Below are 27,468 nucleotides of genomic sequence, written 5' to 3'. Positions count from 1 at the left end.
ACTAAATGTGCTTTTTCTTTTCCAAGAGAATACAGACTCAGAGAAACCTCAGAAGAGATATGCTAACACAGGCTTTCCAAATGTAAATGCTTATACAGACATCTGTGCTACAAAATGAAGCCATAAATCTTTGTCTAAACTACCCATGTGCTCCTTTTTATTCCTTCTGTCTATGTGTTTGAATAACGAAATCAACAATAAATTAAACACCTTTCTGAAGCAGTTAGTTGCTCGATCTTGTAAAAGCAGGTATGTTGAAATGGCTCATAATACAATTACATCAGACTGAAGCACCAAAATAAAAGTGGAAAGGAAAAGGAGCACTCAGCCATAGCGTATGAAAACAACCCCCCTCTCTAGTGTATAGAGAATTGGGGAAGTCTAACAACTTTTACAGCTGTATACATAAGCAACATAGAGTTGTCCTTATAGTACAGTAATAGTGTCAGATACTTTGCAAAGAAAGTTTCTTACTAATCACATTTCTGACCCAGTAAACAGACCTATTCTATATTACAAAGCTACCCCTCAAAAGCTGAGTAAATCCTTCAACCAGGATTAGCATGTTTGGAAATATACAATGTTTTGAGGTAGAAGCTCAGTTAGGAGGATTCAGTCCTACAAGGGCATCCAAAGTGCTTCTCAATTACAACTTTTTCTCAAACCCATCCTTGCCTGCTGCAACCCCATCCTGTTGTCAGCTCCCTCATTACTGCAAAATAGAACTTGTTAGAATTTGGCATTTCTGTTCAATAGGAAAATTTTAAAACTTATTTGAAATTATAACAATCCAGTAGGCTCTGCATATTAGTTGGCAACTGGTAATCTGATAATTGTCAGCAGCAGACTTGTATTAGGTACTCTAAGTTAACAGTGATGCTTGAAAAAACAATATAGACATTAATATTCTAATAAGCCATTTTTAATGAGTATGCTAAATGGTGACTGATAATGGTTCTGGTAGGCATAGCCTATTTGCCTTTGTAATTAGTACACAGAATATACCAGCGAGAAATAATATAAAGTTGATATAAAAATTAAGTTATGATTGATGGAGTTTTTTTCTTACTATTAAGGATATCTATTTGTGTATGTTTACACAAAACCAGAAAGAGATATTCGGTAACCACCTGCAACACATACCTTCACAGAAACTAACTGCTATGAACATTTTTCATCTGCTCTCATTATCTACTGCCAGTGCCAACCACTTCCTTAGGCTAGGATATTGCTTCAATGTTGCTCACGGGTAATGAAAACAGCCTCTTCAGGTACACCAACAATAAAAGAAAGACTAGGAAAATATAGGTCCTCTCAGGAAGGATATGGGAGACCTGGCAACCCAGGACATGGAGAAGGCTGTGAGGTATTTAATAAATTTTTTGCCAGAGTCTTCCCCAGTGTTTCAGCCACACCTTCCCCTCAGTCTCCTCTTCTCCAGGCTTAACAGACCAAGTGCCCTCAGCCACTTCTCATACAGTTTCCCCTCAAGGCCCTTCACCATCTTCATTGCCCTCCTTTGGATGCTCTCTAACTGCTTAATGTCTTTCTTACATTGTGGTGCCCAAAACTGCACACAATATCCAAGGTGAGGCTGCCCCAGTGCAGAGCAGAGCAGGACAATCCCCTCTCTCGACTGGCTGGCGATGCTTTGCCTGATGCCCCCCAGGACATGGTTGGCCCTCCTGGCTGCCAGGGCACTGCTGACTCATATTCAACTTGCCACCAACCAGGACCCCCAGGTTCCTTTCCGTGGCACTGCTTTCCAGCATCTCATTCCTCAGACTGTCCGTACATCCAGGGTTGCCCCATCCCAAGGGCACTTCCCCTTGTTGAACTTCATATGGTTGGTGATTGCCCAGTCCTCTGATTTGTCGAGGTCACTCTGCAGGGCCTCCCTGCAGGGGAGTCAACAGCTCCTCCAGTTTTGTATCGTCTGCAGACTTGTTTAGTGTCCCTTCCAATCCTGTGTCCAAGTCATTTATGAGGATATTGAAGAGCACAGGGCCTAAGATGGAGCCCTGCAGAACTCCACTAGTGACAGGTCGCCAGTTTGATGTCATTATCATCCTCTGTGCTCGACCCATAAGCCAATTGCTCACCCACCACATGATGTGTTTATCCAGCTCTGTGCTGGTCATTTTATCCAGAAGGATCCTGTGAGAGACAGTATCAAAAGCTTCACTGAAATCCAAAAAGATTACATCTCCTGGCTTCCCTTGATCAGCTAGGTGAGTTACCTTGTCATGAAAGGAAATCAGGTTTGATAAGCAGGACTTTCCTCTCAGGAAGCCGTGCTGGCTGTGACCAATGACTGCATTGTCTTTCAGATGTTTTTCAATACTTCTCAGAATAACCTTCTCCATAATTTTACGAGGCACTGAAGTGAGACTGACAGGCCTGTAGTTTCCAGGGTCCTCCTTTTTGCCCTTCTCGAAAATCAAGACAACGTTTGCCAGCTTCCAGTTAGTTGGGATCTCTCCAGAATCCCAAGACTGCTCAAAAATTATCAAGAGGCTGTGCAATGACATCAGCTAGCTCTTTGAGGATTCTTGGATGAATCCCATCATGGCCTACAGTTTTGTAAGGATCCAGCTGGAGCAGCAGATCCTGCACAATTTCAGGGTTGACTGGGTGTTGGTAACTTTCGCAGTCATGGTCCAACAGCTCAGGGCATTGAGACCTTCTTGGTCCATAATCTCTGTTGAAGATAGAGGCAAAGAAAGTGTTAAACATCTCTGCCTTATTTCTGCCCCTGGCTGTGAGGTGACCATCCTCATCCTGTAACAGGCTGACGATATTTCTATACTGCCTATTGCCATTAATGTATTTGAAAAAAATCTTTTTATTGTCCCCCACATTTCTGCCCAGATTCAACTTCACTCGAGTTTTAGCTGCGTGAATTTTCTCCCTACAATGGCAAGCAACATCTCTGAATTCTTCCCGTCACTTGACCTTGCTTCCACTGGGCATACACCTTCCTTCTTTGCCTTATTTTCAAGAGGAGATTCCTGGTAGCCAAGCTGGCCTTCTGCCTCACCTTCTTGACTTCTGATACTTGGGCATTGCCTGCTCCTGTGCCCTTAGGAGGTGATGTTGGAAAAGTGACCATCACTGCTGGACTCCAGCACCTGCAAAAATTTTCCCAGGGGACCTTGCTTACTAATTCCCTGAGCAGCCTGAAGTGTGCTCTCCTCGCATCCAGAATTGAGGTTTTGCTGGCACTTCTCCTCCTGTCAACAGAGATTTTAAATTTGATCACTTCATGGTTGCTCTAGCCAAGACAGCCACCAAATCTCCACTTCGCTCACGAGATCCACTCTGTTGACAAGCAGGAGATCAAGGAGAGCATCTTTCCAAGTCCCTTAGGACCCGTTAGGAATCTTCTGGCCTGGGTTGTACCAGTTGTGTGGTGCTTCCAGTTAATTTCTGGCAAGTTGAAGTCCCCTATAAGGACCAGGGCAGTTGATTTTTAAGTGTCTCTTAGTTCCTCAATGAATAATTCATTGTCATCATAGGAGGTCTATAGTAGACCCCTACAATGACATCCACATTATTTGTTTGTCCCTTGATTCTTATCCAGAGGCTCTCAACTGTGCCATTGACAACTGTGAGCTCCATACATTCTAACATTTCTATTATACACAGTGCCATTCCTTCACCTCTTCTGCCCTGTCTAACCCTCCTGAAGAGCCTGTAACTGTCCAATCAGGCACTCCAGTCACAGGTCTCATCCCACCAGGTTTCACTTATGCCAATGATATCAAATCTCTGGGACTGGGCCAAAGCTTCAAGCTCCTCGTTTGTTCCTCATGCTGCGCGCATTGGTGTAGAAACATTTCAGGAGTGGTAGACTGTAGCCAACACCTTGTGAAGCAGATTGAGGGATTGCGTTAGTGCTCGCTTCCTCAAGCTCTGGTACACCATCCCAGTGTTCATAATTGGCAAGTCTAGTTTTGTCCCTTTCATCTTTCTAAGCCAAATTTAAAGCTCTGTCAACAAGCCCTGCTAGCTCCTGTGCTAGAGTACTTTTTCCCCTGTGAGACTGGTGCATCCCCTTAGGTGTCAGTAGACCAAGTGTTAAGTAGATCATCCCATAGTCAAAAACCCCAAAATTTTTCCCATTATGCTGACCTCAGAACCACTCATTGACCTGATGGACCTGCCTATTTCTATCAATCTTTGTTACTGGAAGAATCGAAGAAATCTCTATTTGTGTTCCCAATCCCTCTACCAATTATCCCAGGGCCCTGAAGTCTCTTTTGGTTGTCCTCAGACTTCTCTTTGTTATTTCATCGCTGCCAGTTTGAACAACCAATAGCAGATAGTAACCAGAGTGCCTGACTAGACTGGAGAGTTTTCCAGTAATGTTCCTTACCCAAGCCCTTGGGAGAGAGTTTTAGGAGGCCCCACTATCCCAGAAGGACCTTTGCTCACCTCATCAGTTGTCTGGCCTTCTAGTTCCAGAGCCTCATACCTGATGTAGAGGATGCCAATCCTATCTGTCAAATTCTGAGCAGGAAGAGGAACCTTCCTCCTGTTACATGCCGTGACCTGCTTCCAGACTTCATCTTTAACACACCTTTGACTAACATGCCTTTGATTAATTACCCTGCAGGGTCCTGAGTCCATCTGCTTCTCCACTACAATGGAGGACTGAGACTCCCAAGAGTCTTGAGGCTGTAATGTCTCTAATAATAATCTGCCTATCTTCTGCTTGTTCGCTCGAATACTGTGCAGCCTGTTCACTTCTTCCTGTAGCTCCTTACCATGGTGACACAGCTTCAAGAGACCAATGAGATACATCTGCAGGTCCTGAGGGAAGTGGACAAGGAAGTCGCTAAGCCACTATTCACCATATTTGAGAAGTCCAGTGAAGTTCCTACTGACTGGAAAAGGTGAATATAACCCCCATTTTTAAAAGGGAAATAAGAAAGACCCACAGAATTACAGACTGGTCAGTCTCACCTCAGTGTCTGGCAAGATCATGGAGCAGATCCTCCTGGAAACTATGCTAAGGTACATGGAAAATAAGGAGGTGACTGGTGACAGCCAATATGGCTTCACTAAGGGTGAATCACAACAAATTTGGTGGCCTCCTATAATGGTGTCACAGCATTGATGGATGAGGGAAGGGCAACAGACATCATCTACTTGGACTTGTGCAAAGCATTTCACACTCTCCTGCACAACATCCTTGACTCTGAACTGGAGAGATGTGAATTTGATGGATGGACCACTTGGTGGATAAAAAACTGGCTGGATGGTCACACTCAAAGAGTTGTGGTGAACTGCTCAAAGTCCAAGTGGAAAGCAGTGCAGAGCGACAGTCCTAAGTGGTCAGTATTGGGACCAGCACTATTTAATGTCTTTGTCAGCGACACAAACAGTGGGATCGAGAGCACCCTCAGCAAGTTTGCTGACAACGCCGAGCTGTGTGGTGCAGTCAACCTGCTGGAGGAAAGGGATGCCATCCAGAGGGACATTGACAGGCTTGAGAGGTGGGCCTGTGTGAACACTATGAAGTTCAACAAGGCCAAGTGCAAGGTCCTGTGCACAGGACAATCCCAAGAACAGGTAGGGGTTGGATAGAGAATGGAAGAAGAAGAACTTGGAGGTGGTGGTTGATGAGAAGTTCAACATGACCCAGCAATGTGCTCTTGCAGCCCAGAAAGCCACCCCTGTCCTGGGCTGCACCAAAAGCAGTGTGGCCAGCAGGTGGAGGGAGGTGATTCTGCCTCTCTATTCCACTCTTGTGAGACTCCACCCAGAGTTCTGCCTCTTGCTCTGAGGCCCCCAAAACAAGAAAGATGTTGGAACAAGTCCAGAGGAGGGCCACTGAGTTGATGAGAGGGCTGGAGCACCCCTCCTATGAAGACAGGTTGAGAAAGCTGGAGCCATTCAGCCTGCAGAAGAAAAGGCTCTGGGGAGACCCTATAGCATGTTACAGTACATAAAGGGGGCTTCAAGAGAGCTGGGAAGGGACTTTTCACAAGAGCATGTAGTGATAGGACAAGAGGGAATGAGCTTAAGCTGATGGAGGGTAGGTTTAGATTAGATGTTAGAAAGAAATTCTTTACTACAAAGGTGGTGAGGAACTCAAACAGGTTGTGCAGAGAGGTTGAGGATGCTACCTCCCTGGAAAAGTTCATGACCAGGCTAAATGGGGCTTTAAGGAACCTAGTCTAGTGGAAGGTGTCCCAGCCCAGGACAGGAGGGTTGGTATTAGATCATCTTTAAGGTCCCTTCCACCCTGACCCTTCTGTGCTTCTATGACAATATTACGGATCTCACACCTGATGGAGGGTAGCAAGTAGGAAAGCATAATTTTTTTCCCCCTCAGGATTAGTGGACAGCATATTGAAGTAAGCCAGTAAAAACACCTATGCAAAAGCAGCGTTAGGAATTAGGAATCAGTAAATATTATATATTTGAAGCCAATGAAGGTAAAATCCTGGAGGTTTAAGTCCAGAGGATCACAGGACTCAGAAGTTCAATCTGACTGCCACTGTTTCTTCGAATAATTTTGTCTTGTAATATATGGTTATAGCTTATACAATTTCACACAAAAAGAAATTCTACTATATTCCTGGAAAAAAAAAAGGAAAGATAAAGAATTGCTAAAGGAGAATTAATTAAAAAACAAGCAAACAAACAAAAAACCCCAAACCCCAACATTATTTCACATTCTCTGAAACGCTTTGTGAATTCCACCCCGTCAGTATTTTCTAGTGGCAAGGTCTAATTCAGATGAATGCTTAGCCTCAGTGTATTTATTTTATCTTCAAATCACCATGACATATTTTAATTCTCTATTATTTAAAAAGAAATGTTATCAATAAAAAAAGAGGAAAATCTATTGTATGCTGAAGCCTGGCATATATTAGAGAATCAAAGTGTTTGCAATAGATGAAACATGAAATTTGCCATCAGACAGAAAGACAAGGTAATCTATTTAAATATGAAGAAAAAAATAATGTCATGCTATTACACTGGACAGGAACAGTCCTGCCACGTCTACAAGTCACAAATACTTTTATGGACTTCTGGGTAGCCACACGCTGGCTGTGTCACGTTACCATAGCCTCACTGCTTGCCAAAACTCATCAGTGCAGGACTCAAAGGCAACTGAAGACTAACCGGGCTGCCTGTACCCAGAAAGAGCCTTAAGAAGTAAAATAATTAATCAAACCAAAAATCAAAATAGAAGAGACTGCATATCAGAATGTGAGAGTGTATACATCTGGTCTAAGGAATAATTTATTAGCCAAAATGCTTATGAGATAGAAAAAGTTAAAAAATGTTGACAGGCACTTTAAGGCAACATTGAGATTCTGGTTGATAAATACAGAGATGCTTATGAAAGATTTGAGAGATTGCACGAACCAGGACATGAAAAGAGCACAGGGCTGATGCCCTGTAGGCAGCAAGTTACTCTCAGAAATCTGAAAACAAGTTTCACTGTTGTGGAAATAGATTATATTCAGCCATGCGTCAAACACCACAGTACCCACACAACATCACTGCGTGGAGCCATGAACAGCCCAGTAATGGATATACACCACACACACGAAACTCCTGATCCCCTGCAGCTGGGCACACCCAGCCCCAGCACCATGAAGGACCTGTGAGGCAAACCCAGTCCAGGAGCACTGACATCTTTGAACATTGTGTGATCAGTTGCAGAAGTCCCCCAGAAGACACTGCCCAGTGCCACAGTCCCAAGAGTCCCAAATTTCACACAGCATGATACATATATATATATATTAAGATGGATGAGATCTTCAATGTCCTAAAACAGATAAATGGAGATGCTATATGTACACATTCTGCTTTTGCTATGGGCCTGATCCACAGCTCACCAGAAAACTCATTTCCTTCAGCTTTCACATGATGCCATTGCTGAAAAAAATTCAGTTATTAATACACACAGAGGTAAACTAACAATGACATGCTTGGAGGTGGCCTGTGAGCCAAGACAGAAGGAAGGCACGCACACAGCTTCCTCTGCAACTGCCGAGCAATTTCAGCTTCTTGCTTGCAGGTGGTTTAGTCAGAGGTGATTCACATTTGTCCATGCCTGAATCCTTCACAGTGACTCAGGCCCTCTTACCTTTAATGCAGTGAAAATACCAAACATACAACAATCAGCTTTTGTTCTAATAGATCAGCATGATGAACAAACTTTTCTGAAGGTTTGAGTGGTTCCTGCCTCCTCGCTATCCTGCAATACCTTTTTCCTGTCTTGTAATGTTTTTTGTTACCATAAAGTCAGTGTTTCCAATCATTCTATTGCATTCTAGAATTGGCTATCTTCCTCTGCAAACAAACAAATATATCTACAGCTGGTGCACAGGGAATCCAATTTTATTTAACCTTTAAGTTAAATGCACTCACAAACTTGCACAACCTTTGGAACAGCAGCTTAATGAGATCAGTTTATTTGAACAGTGTCAATCACACATCTCATTAGAATTACACGTTGAAACATGGACTGATGCCCAAAACTCAGACTCTGTAAGCTGACAAAAGATAGAGTTAGCACTGAAGTTAATAATATCTATCTAGTGAACTTGTAAATCAAATTAAATCAAATCTTATAAGTATTTGAATACTTTTACATATGGAGAACATGGGTAAGAGGCTCACAAACATTTATTTATTAGTCCCTTTTTGCTAGAAAAAAAACCCAAACTGAGTGACTTCTCTGTTTAAAACAGCCAACCTGATCTGCATTTAACAACATCAGGATGTCAAGGTCAGTGTGAGATTACTCACCCAACTGTTCCTGAGGATAAACTGGAACATTATTCATTGTAAAAATAAATTACAGCATGTCCTAGCCAATCAATTCTATTCAGGCAGAGAGATGAGAGAATGAGAAGAACGAGCGACTGCGGTTTTGTCTGTCTACTCTGTGTCAAGTATTATAGACCTCTCCTCTGTTAATATCCATTCTCTATTTCCAGCAGGGGAATTGTTTTGGAAAAGGTAACAATTTTCTCCATAAAACAAGGACCTCTGCAGCATGAGAGCATCACGACAGTCTTCAATGCAGACTGGTTTGTTCCTGAAATAAGCAACCTGCCCTTTGATGGGGACAACAATTTATCAGAATTTAGGAGGTTGTGCCCCCATCAGCAGCCTTTGTTCAGCTATCACTTGGTGTGACTTGGGCAATGCTCTCCTGAAAGGAATGACTCTTGGCTGTAAAAGCTGCTGCTAACTGTCACTCAGTCCCAACCCTGGTGCTGCTTACTGCAAAGACATCCTAAACCCAGGACTCATGCAGCTTAAAACACAACAGTAGGGAGCAGCCTGATCTTGAAGCCTCCAGGAAGTCAGAGGAGCCCCAGCCCACAGTACTGCCCAATAATCACATTTATCAAAATGCTCCTTTGTGCTGGGCTCACTGCCTACCCGAGCATCGTCCAAAATTATATTACCTCAACAGGCAGTTTAACTATAGGTACTTAATTTAGTATTCCTTTCCACTATTTCTCTTCCCTTGTAGTGTATTAGTCATTTCAACTCCTTTTCTTTATTAATGACAAGAAAAAAGCCTGTGCTTGCTTAGCTGGATCTTCCCTTGCACCATGTAAAGGTATCTGTTAGGTCTGTGTAAGTTCATGTCTGTCCCTCGGTAGGAGTGTGGATGCATTGATTTTTTTTAGCTCCTCTTGTCACTCCTCTTTGCAGTACTATTGTTTTTTATTGGAAGAGATTGGAGGGATTCTTGGATCTTTCAAGCTAGGCCCTAATGATGGCAGTCTTTGAATTTCTTTCCCCACCTCTTACCCGAACCATATAACATTACTTAAAATTATTCTCTTTCTGCAGCAAGAACTTGCACTGATCACCTGATGTGAGCTTGCGCAGACCTAACAAATACCTTTACACGGAGCAAGGGAAGGTCCAATTAAGCAATCACAGGCCATGCAACAGGCTGCACATCCCACCCTATATGCAGTAGAAATCCTCAGAGCCTGAATCCTGTGCTGTGCTATCAAAAGCACAAAGTCAGAGTCTTTGCAGATGGAGATGATGCTGACTGGCATCACCCAAGGGATACTGTCTGCATATAAATACTTATTTAAAAATATTCCTTCTGAAAGTACATTAACACAACAACACTAAAGATTCCTGAATTAGGAAGTGTTAAGCTCAAGCTACTTATATGGATTTTAGTTCCTTCCAATAATACTGTTTCTACATATACAGCCATACATTTTTTTCCAACAGAATCCACTGTTTTATTCAGAATAGAGGAAGATAATTTATTGTGAAATTATTCATCCTTACTACTGTGAAATGTCAAATCATATTTAAGCAGAGTGAATCAAGTCTATATCAAATGCAGCATTTTCTGATTTGTATGGTCCATTCAAAGACTACCAACAATTCAGCTCCCCAGTGAACACTAAGGGCTATTATCTTGTATGTGTAAAGAGATGACCCAAAAAATAAAGAGCACATTTTAGTCACATTAAAAAAGTCAGATTTATACAATAAAGATAATTATGCAGCCCCAAAATTTGTTCTGCATGGGCATATTCAGTTCACCTAGTGCAGAGATCATCCTTGTCAGCTCTGCAATATCTTGCTTCACTCAGAACAACCTTCCTCAGTTAATGAGGCAATGATCCTGCAGAGAAGAGCCCCCTTTACTACATATCTCACAAGTAAACCCATTCTTCATAGTGAAGGAATAAAATCTGTAAAAAAAAAATATACAGAGACTATAGCTTCATCATTAATAACTACTCACGTAATGGTGGCCAATAAAGGTTGTGTGAGCAAATAGAACTATGCCAAACCATAAAGCATTCATTAAGTTGCAAAGTTATACATCATTAGGTAGGACTTGATATCTCGTAAAATTTAAAATAGCTGTCTGAAAAACAATACTGTTTTTTAAACACAGAGTGTTACCCCAAAAGGAGTTATACCCTCCAAGCATTTAATTAGAGTAACTTTGAGGCTGTATTACCTATGCTAGACCACACAGACACCTAACAATGTTTTGAAATACACTTAAAAAAAAAAAATGCATGCATGTATGTTATGTGTGCATCAGGTTTTCAATAAAGAGTGTTTATGAACTATAAAAGATACGTGAATTAAATGTAATAAAGGGAGGCAGTTTATGAAAAACATGTATTTATGATAATGGTACAAATTTGTCAAGGTTTGGTATTGTACCAAAAAGCACCATTAAAAGTTTTGTTCAGAATAAATACAATAAATTTATTGCAACAAACGTGATTTGTAGCTTAATGTAAAATAAACTTAGAAAAACAGTGCTAAGAGGTTTTGTGTTTTAAAGTTATTGGATTGGTTAATGTAGTTAATAGAAGCCATCTCCGAGATATTAAAATGAAGCAACAAAGTTATGCAATAAAAAGTTTACTTAAAAGGATGCAAGAGACACAACTAAAGTCTTCCCAGAGCAGAGGAAGGGATCTGTTTTACCATGCCCATGCCCTAAGGCCTTATAAAAATAAACGAAAACCACTCCTAAATAAACAAACAAACATGCAGACAGTGATAGGAAAAAACAAGCTAAAAGGAAAGGAAACAACTAGACAAATCCTTAGCATAATGCTTGCTGAGCTAAAGCTAGGAAAAACAACTTTGAGAAAAACCAACATACAACTAGTATGTTAAATATGCGTAGCTAGGAGGAAGAAGGAAGTAAACATGCAAATAAACACCAGTTGGTTGATGCTGCTTCTGTGCAAAAGAAGCTCCAGAATGTAAAGGCTAAAACCAATGCCAGGTGCTGCAAACAAACAGCCAATCTTTGGCAAGAAGGAAATTAGTGGTATTTAGTTATCCTCAAAACCAATGGTATACAGAACTAAGGATTCAATAATCCTAAATTTATCATGTCTCACGGGACAGTTATAAAGATAGTCCAAAAAAATCCTAAAGAATGGCACGCTTTCAGCACAGACCCCTGCAAAACATATCATAAAAAGGAACTCAAACCATCAAACTTCATTTAGAGATGACTATAATTCCACAAGTATTACCCACTACCTACAGAAGGTAAAGAATGCGGATACTTCAAAGCAGAACAAATACAATGAAGCATTTCATGCATTTCAGACTGAAGAGTGACGTTTTTATTGAGCAAGCTGTGCACTCTGGCATTGGTTAAAAGCTTATACATGAGCTAAAGCATCTGAAGCTCTAAAGAGAAATTGTATCAACTGCTAAAGGAGTTCCTCAAACATCACTCTTACACTCTCTGCAGACTTATATCTGTGTTACAGATATAAGCTGCATCCTCATAGAATCATAGAATGTTAAGGAGTTGGAATGGACCTTAAAGATCACTTAGTTCCAACCCCTCCTGGCATGGGCAGGGACACCTCCCACCAGACCAGGTTGGTCAAGGCCTCATTCAACCTGGCTTTGAACACTGCCACAGTTGGGGCACCCACAATGCCCCTGGGCAACCTGTTCCAGTGTCTAAACATTCTCACAGTAAAAAATTTCTTCCTAATATCTAACCTGAGTTTTCCCTCTTGCAATTTGTACCCATTATTCCTTGTCCTATCACTGCTGTTCCTGATGAAGAGCCCTTCTCTGGCTTCCCTAGAGACCCCCTTCAGATACTGGAAGGTTGCTATAAGGTCTCCATGCAACCTTCTCTTCTCCAGGTTGAATAGCCCCAACTTTCTCAGCCTCTCTTCATAGGGCAGGTGCTCCAATCCTCTCATCAACTTCATGGCACTCCTCTGGACTTGCTCCAACCGTTCCACTTTCTTCTGATACTGGGGGCACTGGAACTGTATGCAGTACTCCATGTGGGATCTTCTCAAGAGCAGAGTAGAAGGGGAGAATCACCTCCTTCAACCTGCTGGCCGTGCTCCTTTTGGTGCAGCCTGGGACATGGTTGGCTTTTTGGGCTGTGAATTCACATTGCTGGCTCATGTTGAGTTTTTCTATCAACCATCGACCTCAAGTCTTTCTCTGCAGGGCTCCTCTCATTCATGTCTCTCCCCTGTAGGTAGTATTATGCAATAAAACCCCAAACCCACCGAGCTCAAATGTAAAAAGACATACAGTTCTTACTTCTATCACTCAGGACACTGCCCTGGGCCACATCAAGATATCCCCATGCTTGGCCAATGGATTTCTCTGCTATACAACAAGGGAAAACTGATAACTGAATTTCAAGCTGTTACATTTCTCTTCCTTCCTGTCCTGTCCTGTTCCTCTTTTCTCTGCCTCTTTTGCCCCACTCCTTTCAGCTACTGTCACACCATTCTTCTCTCCCCTAATTCCATTCCCCTCCTTGGTTCTCCTCTTCAGCTAATTTCTCCAGCCCTTCCTGTTGCTGCAGTGCTTACTTCTATGCTGTATTACAATGTATGAAAGCATTACACACTTTCCTATTTCTCTCTCAGCTCCTACTTGGGCTTGCCTTTCTCCAAAAACACCATAATTAAAATGCAACTTCACTCCGGCCTCTCAAATCTCCTTTCTCACCAGCCTGTTCCTCAGCCTTCCTCATCGCACCCCAGCAGCATCTCCTCCTCCAGCCAACCAGCAAGGTGAGGTGAAGTCAATTAAGAGCTTCTGCTCTCAGATCTGGAGTCTACTGCAGCTGACAAGAGCACAAGAAGTCCCGCTCAGCCCACGCACCAAAAGCACATCTGGCCCCAACAGTCACACAATATTTAAAGAGAAAGGAACACTGCTCCACACTGATGTAGCCTCTGGAGACAGTAGGTACAAACTCAAGGACGTCCAGGGAGCACATATAAGGAATTCATCCCCATGAGCAGCAAAAGTCATATCACCAATAGCATAGGAGCCATATTACTCTTCCTCATCCACACGCTGAAATATAGACTAATGTTTTGAAAAAAATGTTCTTGAAAAACATCAGCCTTAAAACAGAGTTTGATTTTGTTGAATCTCATCAAGCAGAGTTCTACAAACCTGTAAGCTACTAAATATAAGCTCTTACAAATAATGAAGAAAGCACCAAGTCATTTCTATTATGAAAAACACCATCTTTTCTGTCAATAGTGACTGGAGGCCACTAAAGCTGCAGGTAGGTCTGGATTTACCTTTCCATTACAAAGCCAAGCTTTACATTAATCTCACTGATTCTTACCCTCCAACCCAAAGTTGGGACCTACCCAACCCAAAATTGGGATCTCTTACACCATTTTATTGGTAATCTTCCCTAAGTTCTCCACTCATTTTTGTTTCCACTCAATTTTCATTGCTTGAAAGGTACTTGGATGGACATAAAATCCTTTTGACTTAAACTTTGCTTTTCCTGCCAAGGCACAATCCTTTCCTTGAATATCCACTGCCAACGCTACCTCACATTTTTAAAAGATTAGAGGCCCACTATCATTCATCAGCCACACCAACACATTTTCCACATTTTACCCATGCTTTCATTCTGCTTAAAGGAAATTGTTGGTGCCCTGCTTCGTTAAGCTCCAGGACAATTATCAGGCAGGTTTTGTGTGTGAAAGCCAATTTTTTGCCTTCAGAGGAAATATGCTGATGAACACTTGATCCTTTTTTTGCTTAACTCATTTCTGCTCATTCCAATTGTCAAAAAGTAAATTAGAACCAGAAGGGTCAGATGACTCTGCCCAGGCACCAACCATCATTATTATTGTCAAACTAGTCATGTACCCAGGTTCTCTCATAAACATGTTGCCCAGAAAAACTTTGTTCTTATTCAAAGGAAAAATAAAGTGTTGCATGGGAATCCTGACAGTTACCATTTGGAGCATGTCTGAGGAGGATTAGACACACTTTCAAAATTCATAGCAGGGTCCTAGGTCTCTCAGGGGAAAAATCTAGTGTATGACAGAAAACTGTCAAGGCAAAAGTTACCAACAAAACACACAAATGGGAAAGGATAATACTGCTAAACAAATAAAACCAGGTGCATGATTAGGAAGTGCAGTCATTGTATAGGTTAGCACATTTTCACATTAAAGCTGCATTTGTGAAATGGCATGAAAGGGAGGATGTTCTATAATTAGACTACTTACACGCAGACACCTATTAAGGCAGTACAAATTCTTTACATGACTGTTCTACCAAATGAAAATACTATTAAAAATTCAAAGAGAGTTAATAACTTCAAGAGGCAAAGACTGAGTTGTTTTTACACTTACTTTTATATAAAACTATAAGTAGACTAAGTTGTATCTTCACCATAATTTAACTGAGGGTATTGGGAAAAAGAAGTGCCAGGGATTCCTGAAAAAGGGAGGAAGAAGTGAGTTGCAGGCCATATGGCTCTTGAAGCAAATTGCTCTCCACCTATGCTGTTTTAAGATCAGGCATTCATATTTTATCCCATCTTTTGGGACTCTGAGGGGGGAGGGGAGGGGAAAATCAGTAATTTACTAATTAGCAACATTTAAGTAAGCCCGATAATTAATAAGCTGCTTTCAGCAAGGCATTTAATTTTGTAGCACACACAAGCGCTATGTTTATCTAGGCTGTTAATTAGTTCAGTTTACTCCTTGTCCACTGCAATTAAAAACTGCAAGTTCTGAAGTGTAAGTAATGTGAAGAAAGGTTTGAGGTCCCTCCATTTAAGAATATACTGGTACTGCAAACAAACAAAAGTGAGTAGATAATATATACTTCAGTTATGCAAGTGTGTACTGAGAGCATAGATGAAGCCTAAGGTAATTGGTAAGCTCAAACTTGTCTAGCTACCTGCTCAACTAGCATGGGTAAGGCATAGAGGCAGTCCAGTAACTTCCTTGCAGCTGGATCTAATGGTGTTCATTTCTCATACCCTATTCATGGTCAGATCAGCTGAGGGAAACTTCTCAAGCAGTCGCAGGATGAGGCTCAGCTAAGTCTCTGCTGAGGTGTGCCTTGACATCCTTGACAGTACTTTTCAAGGAACTACTTTAAAAGAAACAAAAATATGATACAGTTATAACTGAAAAATTGCTGGAAAACATGAAGTCCTGCCATCTGCTCTAAATATCACAGCAAGCTGATATCCTACAGCAAGGCTGTCCAGCATTAATACTATGTCCAGCAATATAGAAAACTTAATTCTTCCTAGAAGGCCTCAGGTGACCAGATGAACCTGACACGAACAACATGCAGCTGCTCCCATCACCCACTCACGCACTTCAGTGTCCGGTCACATGCAAGGTCTCCTTGTGTTCTGTAACACATCTGATGTATTTTGATTGCAGCAGAAGAGGAATCAGTAGATAGCTTTTCACTGTCCCTAAAGGACAGTCACATCTCAGCCCAGCTGAAAAGTCATAAACCACTGCTCTATTGCATGTAGCTCAATATGAAGTTCACCAGCAATTTATTTAAAAATATATTTTGTTTGCTTAAAGAAAATTGATAAAATGGAGAATGGCATTGCCACATGGTCCAAAATAAATGCATGTTAATAATATCTATCTGTTAATTACTTCAAAAATTATTTCTGCCAACAGTCCCTACATCTACCCTTGAGATGAACAACATATGTTAGAGTTCTCTGGTGTACTACCAGATGGAGACTGGCAAACACAGGCAGAGGTGAACTTGAAAGGCTAAGATTTTATTATTACTTTAAGCAAACTGAAATTGCCAATTAGCTTGAGACAGCTTATAGTGCAAGGAAGTATAAATTTTGAATTGCTTATGGGTTAGCAAATGCAAAGCAACATCTTTTTCACTGAAAAAAGGTCACACCCCTTTTCAGCATTATGGAGAGCTTTCTGGAAGCTTAGTTTTATTAATGCAAAGAATGGAAGAAGTTTAATAAATGTCTAATCATCTTCACCGTATCCAATATTTGAAGTGAAATTTATTTTCTTGCACGTAAAAAGACAAGCAGGTACTTTAACTATTCACTCACGTAGCCATCTGCTACCTTGGTTTTTAGACTATCTCAAACTGTGAAACCGCATGATTAAACAAAAAATGAGAGAGATTAAACCAGACAAGGTCTAACTTGGTACCTTGAACAAAATGTTCCTGCCATGCACATACTTCAAAAACAGTCTGAAAGAAAACTCACACAAATGTCTGCTTCCTTGCCTGTAGGACTTTCCATAAACCCCTCTAGAAAACAACATATATTGTTTCCTTCGGTCTGCCTTTCACAGGCAACAGTAGTTTCACCACTGCAGCATCACTACCCATAGGAGGTCTCACAGGACAGAGCAAGCATCTTTTTGTTTGTTTGTTTTTGCTGGTGCTCTGTCCCCAAACTCCCTCCCCCTCTGAGTTTGAACAGTGCCCAAACACAGGCAACTCAGGGAAAGGGAAGAGGACCAGAAGAGTGGATTTAATCCTGCAACACAGCAGATGCCCCAGGAGTGCAGCAGCTTGAACATCAACCCTCAATAACCACATTTGATAGCAAGGGGATGTGGGGAGCACTAAACCACATTTAGGAAAAGGTTAGCTGCAGAAGCTTTTCCAGTGGCCCACATATGGTGTGCCTAGGACACCAGTGGCATCACATTGCTCATGGAACAACATTTGAGCAAGACATACAGATAAAGTCAGTTATATTACGCTTCCAACTCCAAACTAGTGCTTACCACCAGCCTTCTCCCCACCATGCTGCCACCTGCCCAGCCCAGAGCACTCTTCTGTGGGGAGGGCATTGTGCTACTAGCCACCCCATCTGCAGTCAGTAACAAAATCCCTGCTGAGGCACAAGTCTACTTGAAAATTTCTCTCACCTGGGTCATGGTTGAGCATGCCATAGACACAAAGCACTTGTGGTAACACCTTGACAAACACAACAAGGTTCTGTTTCCTTTCTCAGCCCTTCTCCTTGGTGGGCACAACAATCACAGATTAAACTATCTGATCCCAAACAAAATCCATTTCAACACTTACATTTTGGCTGCTTGTATAGCAGGGAATAGGATCTGCAATATTGCGGTATATGATGTGATTACAATTGTGTAAATCTATCATTACAGCTTTTGGGTAGAGGAAGACACCACACAAGAAGGAAAGTATTAGTTTACAATCTAAACAACAGCCAGGACTAAGTCAGAGACTAATGCTGGGTGGGGACTGTGCAGACAATTTCCATCATCTCTGCTGCACCACAAGGTTTGTCTATCTCATAGCCCCAGGGAAATTGCTTTAAAAAAGCATAAAATCCTCAGGAGCAAACTGCTAACCTCTGGCACTTTGGAGTAATGCCCCACTTCCACCCAAAGCCTCATGCAGCATCCACACCTACCTAAAGACACATCAGGTAAAGAAGTTCTGCCAGCGAGCAAACGGGGAGTGCTGGAAAGAGGATCTCAAATGTAGATTACAGCGGGGGAAAGTGAGAAGAAGCTGACCTGGATGTATCCTTGCAACTAAAGGTACCCTGAAGCAGCAACCTGGTCTCTGATCTCTGCATTACCACAGCCCCACATGAAGCTTGGTTCATGCTCTGTGACCAGGCAAAATTATTGTGTGAAGTACAGCTGTGGTAGCAGATCTCCACTATTTCATCAGACTGACTGCACCTCTAGTAGCCAGAGGCAGCCACAAGGTTACTATCAGAGATCTGATATTACTGCTGGGTTATTCTCCCACCAGAGAGACTTTCAGGTCTTTCACGTCACAGGCTGAACAGTAATGTTGTTTCCAGGGGTCCCCAGGCTGTACTTTGCCTGATGATCTGGGAGAACAAAGGAGCAGGCATCAGTATTGTAACACATAATGTAGTGAAAAGAGGATAATACATATAATAAAGTGAATTATAGGAGACAAGTGATTCCAGCAAAGGTGAATGACAACAGAAGTTATTAGTTAAACAAAGAAAAGGATTTCAAACTAGGAGAAAAGTGAATCTAGAGAACATAAGGAATCACAAAGCATTGAAGCTTCATGGACGACATCATTTAAAGGCGTACAAGCCACCTGGCCCTTTACCTGGCACAAGAAACATTCACGATTTAATAAGAGTTTGGTAGTTCAGAAGTCCTCCAATGGCCCATGTATGGTCATACTGGAAGACTTCATAGTTGTACAGACAAATCATTAGGTCCTGGACTGAAAAGAATCCAATGCACTCCTGGGGCACAGCTTCTAGTTTCATTTACTCCAAAGAAACAGACACCAAAACTGCTCAAACTAACTCAGTCACAGCAAGCAAGACAATCAGGAGGCTGCTTCAAAATTCACTACAGTGCCATAACACGATGCCAATACAGATACAGATCAGCAGTCAAGCCAATTCAGGTGTCAGACACCTCAAAACTATAGACAGGCCCTAAGCTGAGAAAAAAGCATTCAAAGATTTTAGAAGATTTTGAGTGGAGATCCCAGTAACATCAACATGGGTTGATGCAAGTCTGCAGCCAGACTCTGTGCTGCTCGGTGCATATAGGAGCAACTGATGTGGCTACTGTTCACATAACTCTTGTCTGAAACTACTACCTCTGGAAGGTTTTTTAATTAAAAAGGATTTAGTGCTATTAAACAATAAAATATCAGAACCCCAGAGGAGGCATAATTGCAAGATGAATTGCGCAGCTCCACAGTTTCCAAATCCACATGGTGTTACTGGCAGCCAGCCTTCAATTATAAGAAGGTAACAAGAAAAAGCACACAGCCAGTGACAGTGAGGCAAGGTGCCCACCATCCCTTAAAGGAATACTGCTCCCCTTGGAGTTTCTGCACTGACTGAACTTTGAGACATCTGCGTCTCTAGAACTTGCCATAATCTCACTGGTTACAATGTGGATAGCAAGGTGTGCCAACTTTACCTGGTGTAACTTCAATGCTACTATAACCTAAGTAGGCTTCACATAGGGGAGCAAAAGCTTCAACTCTGTCAGCTACAAGTAAGTGACATTTGCCTTCAACAAGCTTTGGCTGCGGTCCAAGATGTGTGCTGGCAACTTTGCAGAACAATTCATTTAACAATAACCTCCCTCCTGCTACTCAGTATCTCCCTGTAAAGACCTGCCCACAGTGGGAGTTGCATAAGAACAAATGAAAGCCAAAGAGAACTGGAATAAAATTGCTCGTATGGGTTTGAAACTTCTGTAGTTTGCTATTTCAAAGATTTATAAGCAAAAGCTTTGCTTTGGTTTTGGGGGCTTTTGGGGGGTAAGGAAGCAAAGCAGGGCATAAGTCAAGCATGTGCGTGTTCTGATAGTCCAGACATTTCGCTTCATATTTTCAAAGCGTTTCAAAACAATACTTCAAAAACCAAGAAGACTTCTCAAAGAGAAAACTTAAGAATTTCACTACAGAGCCCTGATCAGAGTGCTTGCTTTGACCAGAATTAGATTCCCTTCCACCTTCCATTTGCCCCAATGACACTGCTTCTCACTGTCCCAAATGGCTTCCTCACCACAGGCACAAAGGTATTTTATATGGCACTTAAGGGACACAGGTGACTTTATGAACTCTTATTCTTAGTTGTGAATTCTTATTTCACAGTTTCCTGTTAAGAAAATAATATAAGCACCAATACACTTGAAGCACATGAGGCTTAATTTACTTGCCGTCACAAGCAGTACAGGGATACATGGTTTTAAGCATAACATCTGGGTCTAATGTTGTGATCTTTCTTCTATTCAATTATCACAAACATATTCCCAGCCCTTGGAGTCCATCCTTGCAGACAGCACACCAGTACTGAGTCTGGCAGGGATGCTGATACACCTGCTATGTAATACTACAACAAAAAGAAGTCGCAGTCTCAGCGTTTCTAAAAAGATCTGATAAGACTAGGACAGTATTGATGGTCTCTACTGTACTTTATAGGCTGCCTTAGCAAGCAGCACTTTCAAAAAGGACAGATGAATGTAGCAATCATAAGGCAAGTGGTCCTGTAAGAAAAAAACCTTGCAAGTGCACGCATTGCTTAGCACAGAAGACCTGCAGGCCCATCCTCCATGGATTCGTCTTGTGAAAGGCTGGTCTTGAGTGTCTGTATACACACAAGCCTGAACAGGCATACAGCACTGAACACCAGTTTAACTCCCAAGTTTTTCAGTGAACAGATTCCCATCTCCCTGCAATTGCTCTCGTACCTGGAGATAAACGAGCAATTCAAAGACCTGGAGAAAGCATTACTGCTGAACTGTGCCCACAACGCAGGCAGGGATTCAGAAGCTGCCCCATTAAATGAGCAAGAAGAAAGTTACACCTCGGCGAGCACCTCTGTGGCAGCAAGTAGAAACAAGAACCTACTAACGTCATGTGCAGTTGGACTAGTGACACAGCACATACCTGCTCAGCAGGTAAAAAGTTCTTCACATTTTCAGCTTGCCCCTTTGCTAGGCAACATGCTGAGCCACATCTGCTGTTAAGATGTGCAGAAGGGCAGGATCAAGACTGACAGCCACTGGGACAAGAGTGGTACACAGAGTAAGAGATATTAAAGTATCGAGTTTGCAAAACCTGTAATTCACCAAGGAACACTCCAGCTTTTCAAACATTTACCATACAAATTCTTTTCCTCGTCTCATATTCTAGCTGACACATAGAGAAATTTGTAACACCTGACAGTAACTAGTTACCAAGAGTTAATATATTTTTTTAATAAGATGATAACAGACAAGCACAAAATAGACAACAGACAGGGACTCTGGAGATTTCCTAATACAATATCCTGCTCAAAGCAGGGTGAACGAGGGCAAGTTGCTCACATCTATGTCCAGTCAGACTGTCATCATCTTCTTCAAGGACAGACTCCAAAACCTCTCCAGATCACCTGTCTGAGGTGTTTGACCAACCTCACAGTAAAATAATTATCTTAAAAGGAAATTTCCTGCATTTCGGTTTGTAAACATACACCTTGACAAGATTTTCCCAAAAGGCTTCTCCTCACCAGGCTGAAGAATACCAGCTCCCAAAGTCTCATAAGAGAGACACTCCCATCCCTTACTAATCTTCATGATCATTTGCTGGACTTGCTGCAGTATGCCCACATCTCTCTTACACTGGGGAGCCCGGAACCAGACAAAGCACTCCTGATGTGTCACGCCCTACAGAGCAGAGGGGAAGGATCACCCTCTTGAGCTGCCAGGGATGCTCTTCCTAATACAACTACTACCAAGCTGTGGGGTACACCACTAGGGTACTGATTTCCAACTGGACTTTTTCTGCTGACCACAACCGCATATGGCCATCAGCTCAGGCAGTTTTCAGTTCATCTCATTGTTCTTTTGTCTAACCTAAACTTCATCAGTTTAGCCATGAGGATGTTATGGGAACCTTTGTCAAAAACCTTACTTAAGTCAAGATAAACACATCCATTGCTCTTCCCTTATCTACCAGTCTAGTCATCTCATCAGGTTTATCAAGCATGATTTCACCTTCATAAATCCATGCTGACTACTCCCAATCACCTTCTTGTCCTCGATGTGCTTGCAAACAGTTTCCAGGATTATTTGCTCCATTAACCTGCCTGGGGACTGACAGAAGCAAATCTTCCGTAGGTTCACAGACTTGTCTCCTTGCACTTTTTGAAGAGACTGGTGACAATTGCAGGAATCTTTCTCAACTGCTATGACATTTCCAAGATAATAAAGAGTGGCCTCACACTGGCATCAATCAGCTCATTCAGCACTTGTTAGTATGTCTCACCAAGTCCTGTGGACATGTATATGTCCTGTTAAAGTATTCCATATTCTAAGCCTCATCCAGTAAGAATAAGTCTTCATTGCTCCTGACTTCACCACTGACCTCAGTGACCTGGGATTGCTACAGGCAAGTTTTACTGGTAAGGTAAAGATAAAGAAGGCAGTGAATACTTCAGTCATTTCCCCAACCTTTGCCACAAGATCCTCCTGCCCCACTCAGCAGTGGATCCAAATTTTGTCTCATACCTGTTTAGAAACCCTTCTTGTTGCTCTTCACATCACTTGTCAGATTCTGGGTGGGCTCTGGCTTTCCTAATGCTATCTTTGAACGATCAGTGTCTCTATATGCTTCCTGGGTCACCTTTCCCTGCTTCCAGCTCTTCTACACTTTTTTTACAGAAGTGGTCAAATCATGGGGACTTGCACTCAATGCTTCCTCCTTTTCAGTACCCCATCATAAACAGCACTCAGTTTCAAGTCACTCAATTCAATCCCCAGAGGACTTCTGGGGATATGACATGAAGTCCCCCAGCAAGGGTTTTATGAAAACCTGACTCTTAATCAAAGGAACAGTCTTAAATGAGTACACTTGGCCAAAGCACTTCATACTTAATGATGACCTTCACTGAACAGGTTTTGAAGGTGCTCCCCAAACAAGGTCTCATCTTTTCATTTTCTCTGTTTTCATTAGGTGATGATATGGAAACCCTGCAGTGCTAGAATCTATTTCAAATTCCAAGTCGGGGGCTAAGCAAGAACAAGTAATAAGCATGCTTTAGTGGCCACTTTAAAGCACAGGGTGTTCAATTTCCTCTTGCTCTAGATCTTCCATTATAAAGACATTACCTCTTCATCATGGCAGCTCATTAGCATTCACTTCAAACACAACTCCACAATATGTCACAGAGTACTATCAGGTAATTCAGGCTCCTAAATTGCATAGCTGGCACCAATACAAACTTCTTGTTTTATATTAGACAATGAAAGGCCTCCTTGTTCCATTCTTATTTCTCGCTGATAAAACAGAGGTTGAGGTTTATGCACAATACACACAACAAGGGAACACATCCATAAGTTGAATGAATTTCTAAAGTATTTCACAATCCTCCCTAGCAAGGAGTTTACAAAATGCTGCTATTCTTTTCACTGAAATAAACACTGTTTTCAGGATAATTAATTTAAAAAAAAAAATCTTATTTCCAAAAGTATGAAAGATATTGCACATTCCAATAATTTATTAATCTGCAGTACTGTGTTCAACCTTGGTTCTTTCCAGCAGTGATGTTTCAAGAGCAGTTGGAAGTCAAATAACTGTGTCCAGGGTCTTAAAATTTGAAAGTAAACAGGTTAAAAGGAAAGTTAAATTCTGTGAAGAGTTTTAGGTATCCAGAAAGAATAGCACTATTGGAAAGAAATTCTGCAGCATCCAATCATTTTATGTTAATGAATTATAAGGTAAATATTAATTTAATACATTTGTAAAAGCTTGTTTACCCATTCTAAAAGCATAACATCTTTAATAGTAATCTGAAGAGGATTACCAAACAGCATTTCAACTTCTGAGGTCACTTAGAAAGCAGGCAAGGCTGAAGAGGTAATTGAGGGTGGCCTCTGCAAGGAGAGGCTGGAGCTGTCCCATGCTGGACGTGACCGGTTCCAAAGACCCACTGCAGGGCATGGCTGAGCACCTCAGCCACGATGGTGCCACCTCAGGGAAAACATATGCAAGGAAGAGCCAAACACTGCCTGGCAGTGAGGGGTGAGAAAAGAGGTGTGAGAAACAGCCCTACAAGCACTCTGGTCAGAAGGTGAAAGTGAGGAGATGCTGCAGGCACCAGAGAAGAGATTTCTTCACAGCTCCTGGAGCTACCATGGTGGAAACAATGAATTCGCTTTGGTTGGCTGCCAAACACCCATCCAGCCGCTTTTCCTCCTCAACAGGATGGGGGAGAAAGTAAGATGGAAAAATCTTATTGGTCAAGATAAATAAGTAACTGGGAGAGGTAGTGGGAAAAGCTGGGACTGGATGTTGCCACATTCTCCTCTATGGAGAATCTTTCATGGTTAGCAGTGAAAGATAAGGGGTGCAGTATTACTGTGTGTGTAAATTTTTAACCTTTTTCGTGACGATATTCTCATATTAGTGTGGGGATTTCCACCTGCACATACCACCAACCCTTCAGCAAAACAAGGACTTTATTCACTGCTTCCCATCTGCAGGCAGATGCCCAGGTGCTTCTTGAAAAGCAGGGCCTCAGCATGTAAAACCATTACTTGGGAAGACAAAACACCACCATTGAATGCCTCTACCCTTTTCTTCCCCCTCTCCTTGAGCTTTTATTACCAGCCACAATATCCTGTGGTAGGGAATATTCCTTTGGTCAGATGAGGGTTCAGCAACAGCCACAGGTGCATTATCAACACTTCCAGCTGTAAAATGGGCTGCTGCAAAGGAAGTTGCCTTCAACACAGCCAGACCCAAAACAATCTCCACCCCTTATTTCATACCACTTGTATTACACCCAGGTCCCACATTACCCAACACATCTAAGTAATCTCTGACTAGACCATCCCATCCCTTTTCTTTGTCATTCCTGAGGTCCTTTTATACCAACACTTACATGTTCTCCACACTTACACCATTTTTATGTCCATCAGTCAGATTTATACATACTCATTAACCAATATCCTCTGTCCAAAGCCAATTCTCCTCACCAAGGTAGCTAGCTAAAAAACCTGTTTCATTTAGACTTCAAAACATGGAAGGGTGCTTACAAAGAAGAAGCTATACAAGTCACTGGTTTCAAAGATAGAATACTAGACAAAGTAAAATAGTACACGTCGCCTTCAAGTATACATGTACATAAGGGTGTAAAATCTAAAGGCAACATTCAGTCCTTCATAGAGAAAAAGTCTCTGCAACCACTGACAGTGCCTTCATCTCGCAGCATTCTGAGAAATAAGTTTGTGCTCAGGAAGTAGCATGAAACACTTTAACTTTAGACCTGTTTGTCTGTATTTACTACAGGATGACCTACCAGTTAGCTTTGTTACTTTTATCTCGGTTTTCCATTTCCATCTCAGCCATTATCATGGTGAGATAACCTTCAACAAGCACCACAGAGCTATTTTATTAATAGCTACTATTAATAAAATACTACTCAAGCAGCAAAACCAGATGAGAGAAAAAAAAAATCCAAACTAAATGCAACCTTTAAGAACCATCTCTTCTCTCATTTTCATTTTTTCTGGCTAAACAGGGATAGAGTGTATCATATTAGTCCCCATTCCTACTTTTATGTTACAGAAAACTGCCTGCACTCACAGCCATTTAAGCCAGTCTTATCCCTGCTAAGACTGCGCAAGGAAAACAGTGTTAGTTTAAAGTTCTGCCTAAAAGGAAAGGCTCTTACCTGCATTAGCCCAGGGAAGATACCAGGGGCAGCTGACATTCACATAGGTGCCAGGCAGTCCATCTGGCCAGCAGGCATAGTCATCAAATGTTCTGTTGCAAAACTTGCCTTCTGCAGAGAAAAAGAAGGGAGGGTTGTACCACTGACTTGTATTAACACTGCAAGAAGGAAAAGACTAAAGAGCAAAGTATAAAAGAAAATACAGACACATGCATTTAAGCCATAACAGCATTATGCATTTAAGCTTTGATGTGCAATTAAATGACATTTAGTTTTCTGAGAGTTTATTCCCACACAGGAAATAAGAGCAGATTAGGGTCTTAGTCTAAATCAATAGACAAGAAAGATAAATTAATACTAATCCATTACCATCTTTTCTCTTTTACACACTTATGTGTCTCAGTTTAATTAAAATAATTTTTGCTAAGAACACTAAATAAATTCCCCAGAATGGTTCACAATCCTGCAGTTGGAAAGTCTAGCCTAATATATAGATCCATCAATGAAATACACACACACAACCATAACTTTGCACTACAGCTTAATCAACATGATAATATTTCAACTTCAGATTTATTAAACTGTCATTCTTAGAGGGCAACACTCAACTGCTCAACAGGATAATGGAGCAGAGGGAGATGAATGTGTCCCTGCCATTGCTGTCATCAGCTCCTGCTCTCATTCTGCCATAATAACACAGTTAAGACAAGGAATATTGACAGTTTTTAAGTAATTCTTTACAGACACAACTTTAGACCCATCTTATCTTTCTTGAGTGTGTCACAAATGCACTGAAGCATAGGAGAGGCTGCATGGTGTCCAGTTGTGAGTATCACTGACAAGGCACCAGTGTCCTCCAAACAGCACGATGCTGGCACAGATGTTCTCAGCACATTATTGTAGCTTGTCATAGTGTTTGGGCTGCTTTCTCATTTTCTTAAGCCACTTGTTTTTTTCCAAAGCCATTTCAGCATTTTACAATGCTCAAAATAATTTATACCAGCTTTACAACCCACAAACTCCTAGTTCAATAGGAACAGCAGGGTTCCAGATTTTCTAATACCTCGACCCCTATAAAAGTTACAGGGGTATTACATTAGTGGGCTCTTGATGTGCTACAGCCACCACTTGCCACTGCAAAACACTCTGGACCTAAGGACAAACATCTTTACAATGAAATTTTTCTATGAAATGCTTCCTCAGCAGAGGGAAGAGTCCCACAGAGAGCAGGCAGAAGCAAATGGGATAAAAAGGCAATGGACCAGAAAGTAAGCTCAAGAAGTATTTTCAAGCTCATAATCACTACCTTGCTACTGTTATCAAGCATTTTAAAAACTAATATATCCTATCCTGACCAAATTAGCTTACCTGAAACAATAGGGGGTGTCTCATATAAGTATTTTTGGCATTGGAGCTGATACTCCTTCCACTTCTGCATAACTTCAGATAGAGACCCATCTGAACTCTGAAAGAAA

General features: G+C 41.6%; 1 protein-coding gene across 2 annotated transcripts in view; it reads right to left on the bottom strand.

The window, feature by feature from the left end:
• Positions 1–27,468, bottom strand: part of GLP1R (glucagon like peptide 1 receptor) — a 91,223-nt gene that overhangs the window by 34,452 nt on the left and 29,303 nt on the right. For both annotated transcript variants that reach the window (XM_027735125.2, XM_039389476.1), the window contains exons 2-3: positions 27,362–27,458; positions 25,994–26,104 (exon numbers count right to left, since the gene is read on the bottom strand). In XM_027735125.2, coding sequence (XP_027590926.1) covers positions 25,994–26,104; positions 27,362–27,458 — 208 coding nt within the window. The remainder of the gene's footprint in view (positions 1–25,993; positions 26,105–27,361; positions 27,459–27,468) is intronic.

Source organism: Pipra filicauda, unplaced genomic scaffold (assembly GCF_003945595.2).
Source record: "Pipra filicauda isolate LSUMZ 115617 unplaced genomic scaffold, ASM394559v2 scaffold72_size3293161_pilon, whole genome shotgun sequence".
NCBI classification, from domain to species: Eukaryota; Metazoa; Chordata; class Aves; order Passeriformes; family Pipridae; genus Pipra; species Pipra filicauda.
Note: the sequence above shows the minus strand (reverse complement) of the source record. Positions and strands in the feature narration are given on the sequence as shown.